The following is a 7,520-nucleotide window of genomic DNA, read 5'->3' as shown; positions in this document are numbered from 1 at the left end:
TACAGTTATGCCTTTTCTAGAATGTCATATAAATGGAATCATTATGTAGCCCTTTCGCATGGGCTTCTAGCACTAAGCTACATGCATGTAGGATCCAACCTGTCTTTCTGTGGTTTTAGAGCAATTTCTTTTTTATCACTGAATGACATTCCATTGTATGGAAGTACCACAGTTTGTCTATCCACTCAGCTATAGAAGAACATCTTGGTTGCTTCCTCTTTAGGGGGATTATGAATAAAGCTGCTATGAGCATGTATGTGCAAATCTTCATGCGGACACAAGTTTTCAAATCAGTTTGATAAATATCTAATACTATAATACTGAATCATATGATAAGACTGTTCTTAACTTTGTAAGAAGCTACCAAACTATCTTCCAAAGTAGCTGTACCATTTTGCAGTTCCACCAGCAAAAAATAAAAGTTCCTGTTGCTTTGCATCCTTGTCAGCAATTTTTTTCATTTTTGTGGATTTTCGCCATTTTAAGAAGTATGTGGTAGCATCTCATTGTTGTTTAAATTTATAATTCCCTAATGAAAAAATGATGTTTGCTATGGACCGAATGTTTGTGTCTCTCCACAATTCTAACAAAACAAACAAACAAAACAATCCATTCACTTGGGATAGAAGTCAATTCATTTGGAAGAGAGAATGCTTTGAAAATTGCTAGGCTGAATATCCATTGTTTATGGAAATAACCACTGTTTATATGCCATCATACAAAAAGAATATCTCTTGTTTTAAATGCCCTTGAGGTCTGTAGGGAAGGCTACATTTGCTTTGTTTAGGATTAAATATAAATAGAATTTTTGGACTTGAAGGAACACTAGATATCATCTAGAACAATCCAACATTTTTACAGATGAGGAAACTGAGGTACAAAGAGTCTCAGTGACTTTGCCAAAACAGAACTGACAGAACTATAACATGTTAACCTGAGAATAGAATTAAAGTCTCCCATTGTGCTGGTGCTTTCTCCACTATGGATCTTAGCTCTCTGCGATTATGTTTCAAAATTTAAATGAAATATGAGATTTCAGAGTCTAAAAATGACAGGATTGTGAACAATGAAGTGAATCTTTTAAGAGTATAAAGGCAAATTTTAAGAATAACATAAAAAGCAGTAATACCTTCCAAAGTAAAGTGACATTTCTCTCTTTTTTAGTGGTGTCTTCATCAATTATTCTCCAAACTTCAGGTCCTCTGACAGGAACTGCAAAATGACAAGGAGCCTACATTGTACCTGTGTTCTTGGGAGGAGTGTTTTTCAGTCATATTTGAAACTGCACACTTATGCAGTTTAAAACACATTTACAAAATCTCTACAGACCATTTATATCCATGACAACTGTGTAAGCTGGAATACTCCAATTACTCCAATATCCCAGTCCATCCAGCCTCTTACAGCGCACCTGAGCAGCATAGACTGCACACAGGTCTGGCACGGGGAGGCTGGCGGATTTTGACTTGGCGTCATACACCTCATACATCTGTAAAATAAATCAAAGCATTAGATTGACCATTACTAACATACATGTAGCTAAAGAGCCCTGAAGTGCATTTTATTTTAAACCTTAACACTATTTCAAAATTAAGAAGGAATTGACTTTGCGTCTTCTGGCTTTGGAAATACTCATTTTAGGCTTAAATTGTGCATCCTTTCAAACTAAGGATTGTCTTAGTCCTCTTATTTCCTTCTCATGACAAGCTTTGGACTGGTTCACTTGCAACCTCACTTCCCAATCACTCTCTTAACCCTATTACTAATTTTTGTCCACTAATCTTCTATTCATAAAAACTTTAAAGAATTTTAAGCCAGTGGTAGTTTAATAGGGCCTGCTATAATGAATCTCTGATATTCAGTCTCCCAAATAAGCAGGTAAACAGTCACATTCATTTCAGTTGAAATCATTGTGATCTAATGATGTGATTAGGGTTCCTGATAGCTCTAGGTCTTTGAAGGTTGCCATCAGAAAACTGACATGGCAAGTCATCACATGCACACTTGCCACTGGTATGTTTCTGGTCTTTTAATAAAAGTAGCTTCTTCCAAAATGTGTTCCATTGAACATATGTGTACTAACGAATATTATTAGATGTTAGAGGAAAAAGGGTCCTTTGTAAATGAGTATGAGAAAGACAAGATGAAATAAAGTTACAAATGTTTCTTTAGTGCAGGACCTCTCCAAACCTTTAATGTATAATATACTGTGACCCTAAACTAGGGACATACAGGGATGTAAGGTTTCCTAAACTTATTTAGCCACGTGATCATTTCCCAAAGAACATTTTGGGGGACCAATGTTTTATAAAACTCACTTTGGAAAATGCTGGATTGTAGGAAACTTCATTCCTTGAAAGGGTTAAATTTAGAGCAATCTATTTAAGAAAAGTAGCTACGGAATACAGGAATATGTATTTTTATGCCAAAAAAATAAATCTTATGTAATAAAATTCTTAAATGTTTTAAGAAAAACATTTAATGAAGCAAGTTAAAGAAATTTCTAGGTAAAAGGTACCTTCCATTGTACTTTGTTTCTACTTAAACCATAACGAATCTGGAACTGAAGATTATTCTCTGGAAAAAGTGGCTTTTCCCAAGATATTTTCAATAATCCAAGTTTTACAGTAAATTCTGCTTTGACTCTAGATGGAGGCAGTGGTTTCACTAAAAATTTAAAAAACAATATTATACAACAGTAATAATGTTGAAAAAACATTATTATGATGTTATGATTTCCATACTTTATATTTATAAAGCAATATTTCTCTTTCAAACCTTTTTCATTCTTTGTCTCATTTAATCTCCTACAACTTTATGAGATACATATGAAAGGGATTATCTCTATTTTGCAAGTAGATAAGCTGATTTAAAAAAAATCAATACATGTCACGTCACTGCAAGTTAATAGTAAGACCTGATTAGAAATTGAGCCATTGGCTCCGAATGCAAAAGATACCATATCGAACACATAATAAATATCAATAGCAAACTGTTCTACATAGAGCTTGAACTATGTAGAAAACATGCACTGCATTCATTTCCACATGTGTAAGTTTCAAACTCTTCTCCTATTCTTTATTACTAAGTATTTCGAGGCCAAAGTCAGAGCAAAGATTTCATAGTGAAACCACGGGGATATATCAAATTTTCCCAGAGCTCTCTTAATCTTTTGAAATCAAAATATCTTTTATAAAGAGTGTTTAAAATATGATGTTATCATATTTCTCTATTTTCTTTTCTTCACTTCAGTTTAGTTATTTTGAACTCTTTTGCTCCTACGCAGCTTCATAAAGCCTTGGGTTGTTATTCAGATTATGAAAACTATCAGAATACCAAAATTAAACTTTTAGATTAAAAACACCAAATGTTTTCATAAGTACATTGGGAGAAAAACATAAAGTAGTGCATTATTTAGAAAAATATTACTAAATTTAATTCCTAATGACCAAAATAGTTCATCAAATAGTATGTGAAATACTTCTATTGATTAAAAGTTGTTTGATAAATAATTTAAAAACAAAACTGTAAAACTTTCTAAGGCTGATTGTCTTCTCAATTCCTCTATAAACAGGAAAAAAAATTTTTAATCTGATATAATCAGAAAATGGTAAAATACCCTGAATTGACCTAAATCCAAACATACTTATAAAAATGAAGACACACACAACACAGTTTAACATACCCACAGAATCAGGAACGACACATGTGGGGATAGAATCAAGTGAACCCAAAGAGTGATTGATCCTAATCCACATTGTATAGCCAGATAATAGAAAGATTGGGTGAAATATGCATTCATAAAAACCATCTCTCTGCAAATGGCAATCTTTGGGTTCGGATATGGCATGAATAGATGGAACATCAGAACAGTAAAGTCTGCTCCTTGAAAGATATAAAAAACAGTCAATTAACATACAACATTGATGAAAGCAGTCAGATACTTGAGGATTCTGCTTTGATGTTTAAAAGGCAGAGTTTTGGCTCCATCAGAAAACAGTGTTTTTAAATTCCCAGCTACATTACAATCTTGCCTTTCCACAAAAAAAGACAGTAATCTTTATTAAATATTTCACTAAGTGGGGATGCAAATGATATAAATGACATTGCTCTAACAAGGAGATAATGACCCAGTCAGAGATAGAACCTATAACACTTTGAAAGCTAAGCTAATATTGTACCAAAGTGATACAATTTAAAAGGATAGATCATAATAGTAATGGGACATTCCTGAAATGGGAAGGAAGGTAAATTCCTTACACTTTCGATATGAATTAAATTCCAAGGTAAACAAAACACGGTTGATGATAAATTACAGCTGAATCACAGTGTCCTAATATTTTCTAGTTGAAAGCAATATAATTTTTAAAAAACCAATTCTTGATTCCTATATGAACCATATAGTCAAGTATATCATTTATTTTTCTCAGAGAAAAAAATCAAGAAAATATTTTTTTTATAACTGATTCCCTATCAACATTCCATGTTGGAACATACAAAGCATTTCTCCTCTTCTTTGAAATAGCCCTCTGCCACTATTTGCTCTGAATATGGCATTTCGATGGCTACAATAGTAATTACTGTTTCCTAATTAAGTATAATTCTATCTTCCTCTTTCAGGAAGGAAATCTACAAGTCTACTGTTAAGGTGATATTTCTATGGGAAATTGTTATCTCACCATATTCTCAGAAAAATAAAAGAGCAAAAATAATACATACCTATGATACCTCAACTGCAAAGTACTTCCCACAAGTGATTGGATTGCATTGGTTGACCATCTGCAAGTCATTTTAGTTAAGTAGCCATCAGTTTCACATGATATATTGATATTGACATCTATTTAAAACACATTAAAATATTAATACAGAGCAAAAAACACCAACCAATTTTAATGAAAATAAAATTTCCTTACATCTTCAATGGAATTCTAACATAGGGTCCATAATAAGAGTTTGCCTTGTGGAACAAAATGAAGAAAATCTCAGCATCCTTACCAATCACATATAATTCAGCATAGCGATGGTGGCACTCATACTCATTGCAGCAGTACACTGCATCATAGGTGAACTTCCCTCGAGGTTTGGTTGCATTCAAATTGGGAAAAGTAACTTTGCTAACATGGTCATCTATAACATTATACTGGCTTTCAGGAATCTTCTCAGCTAAATTCATCCACCAAACAATCTTTTTTGAGGAAACAATTTTGTTTTCATTTTTGTAGATGCAGTGAAAAGAAATGTTGGACCCAACGCTTGTCAGAATTTTAGGTGGATAGTATATGACATCTGTAATGAGGTAAGAATGGTAGAATATCAGAAGAAGATAGAACGCATCATGTAAGTAATTGACACCATATTAAAAAATTCATAATACTTTCAGGATTACATTACCAAAATAAAATGAGTGTTAAGAGATTGCAAAACTGTAATTGCCTGTTTGTGCAGTTAGTGTCCCAAGCATTCCTATTCTCAAATGACTTGAGCTTCCATAAATGTCTTCAGTATTTTCTAAACATAGAGATTTATTTATTATAAAATACACATTAGTGACCAATAGTCACTTGCTAACTGATAGGTAGAAAATTAATGAAAACTAAATATAGTCTATTGCACAATAACATGTCTTCCATCAGACTCTGAGAACCAGTGAAGCTTAGGGCGAGTTCTTAAATCGCTTGTACTACAAAATCCTGGGAGAAAAAATGGTGATTGCTATTATCTCATTTGGATACGTGTAAATTTCAAGTTAGCGGGGAAAGTAATGAAATAAGCTTTAAATAAGAAAAATAGTTAGGAAATGTAAAATTAATGTTGCACCGATATACAAAGCAGGTCTGTATATTACCAATCGCAGTATTGTTTTGAGTTGCTTAATGCCAGTTTCCTGTGGTTGAGGACAAGAGAAACCAATATTTTCTAAAATATCATTTTTAATGTCTATATACTATTCCATATTACTTTTTCAGTTTTCTATTGTTAGAAACATAGTTTACCTATATTTCAATTAGAAACAATAAAAGTAAATGTCTGTTAATATAGGAAGAAATTATTTCTGCCAGAGTACATTATAAAATCAGTATATGTCAATTGTGCAATTTAAAGTAACCTATTTTCTACTGATAAAATATGAACATCTGTTCTCATATATAACATCTGGATCACCCACAAAAACAAAATCAAAAAATCTTTATGGCCTTTTCTTGTTTTCTTAACAGCATGTTGAATTTCAGCGTCTTCATATTTACAATCTATATAAGACACTGGTGTTTTGTATGTCTATGGTTAAACGTAAACAAGAAAAAACTTAATAGCATGAAATTATTGGACAGAAGCCAGTCCATTAGCTTTATAAGCTAGCCTAGGATGGCACTGAAACCTCATGGGTACATTACATACTGCACCCAAGTACTTAGCACCGACCTGAGAGATCATTAACCTACCTTGAATATGCTCCATCCACATCTCATTACTGAAGTGCTTCGAAAGTCACAGAATAATCCATTTTTTAAGAGTACAAATGAGCTTTTAAAAATTAAGTTGAAGCTCTTAGTTTTAAAGATAATAAAAACTCAAAGCATTTCACTTCAAAATCTAATGCATATAGTTAAGGCTTAATTGAGAAATAAGATTAAAGTGAAAATATTTTGGCATTATTAAATGCTAAAATATTAGCTCGAAAATAAAAAAACAGTAAAAAGCTGACAATTTATAAAAATATATTAAAATTGATGAGGTAAATGTTGAATATTTAATGTTTTAAATAATATAATTTTATTTTCACATGAGCTACTTAATACAATATTAAATTTTTAAAATAAGAAAACAATAATGATTTTCCTCTCATGGTCAAGTTAGCAATACCTTGCGAGATCTGCATTAATGAACTTTATTAAAAGAGAACATTCTATTGATAAATATTAATGAATTTCTCAAAAGAACATAAATGAAAACATTTTAGATAAAGTTGTTTTAAAATGTGTTTCTTTATTATAACTCCAGAATACAAAGTTTTTAATTCTTTGAGCAGATTACCAATTTTTTTTTCAGGGGAAATTATTTTCTCTAATCTGTTATAAGAGCTGCCAAGTATGAAATGTAGAATTGTCTCATATCTATTTATCCTCTTTGGCAGCAACAAACAAGCAGTTAATAAACGTATTACAAGAATTCAGCACTCCTAAAATTGTCTTCAGTATGTAGCATAATGTCAATGAAATATTCGTGGACTTCCTAAGTTCTGGTAAGATCCTGAGTTTTCTTTCAAAAGTCCAAGACCTCCCAATAGCTGTAGAGAAAGAACTTAGCCAGTTCATTTTACAAGGATCCATAAAAATTTCTTGATTAGAAATAGTCAGGGCTTCATTAACTGTGCACTTGGTAGGTACAGCTTTAATATCAATAACATCAATGAATAAAAAGTGGTAACTATAAAGGTACTGATAATTAGCATTCTGTTTGCTATGGCAGCAATACAGTAGGTAATCACTATTAAATAAATAAATACATAAATAAATAAATAA

At 31.9% G+C, this 7,520-nt stretch overlaps 1 protein-coding gene across 1 annotated transcript in view; it reads right to left on the bottom strand.

Moving 5' to 3' along the window:
* Positions 1–7,520, bottom strand: part of LEPR (leptin receptor) — a 94,971-nt gene that overhangs the window by 22,208 nt on the left and 65,243 nt on the right. The window contains exons 9-14 of the mRNA XM_011369583.2: positions 4,996–5,286; positions 4,720–4,837; positions 3,686–3,885; positions 2,519–2,667; positions 1,330–1,489; positions 1,122–1,212 (exon numbers count right to left, since the gene is read on the bottom strand). Of these exons, the coding sequence (XP_011367885.1) occupies positions 1,122–1,212; positions 1,330–1,489; positions 2,519–2,667; positions 3,686–3,885; positions 4,720–4,837; positions 4,996–5,286 (1,009 nt within the window). The remainder of the gene's footprint in view (positions 1–1,121; positions 1,213–1,329; positions 1,490–2,518; positions 2,668–3,685; positions 3,886–4,719; positions 4,838–4,995; positions 5,287–7,520) is intronic.

The sequence above is a fragment of the Pteropus vampyrus genome, unplaced genomic scaffold (genome assembly GCF_000151845.1).
Source record: "Pteropus vampyrus isolate Shadow unplaced genomic scaffold, Pvam_2.0 Scaffold151, whole genome shotgun sequence".
Taxonomy (NCBI): Eukaryota; Metazoa; Chordata; class Mammalia; order Chiroptera; family Pteropodidae; genus Pteropus; species Pteropus vampyrus.
This window is presented reverse-complemented; position numbering and strand designations above follow the sequence as displayed.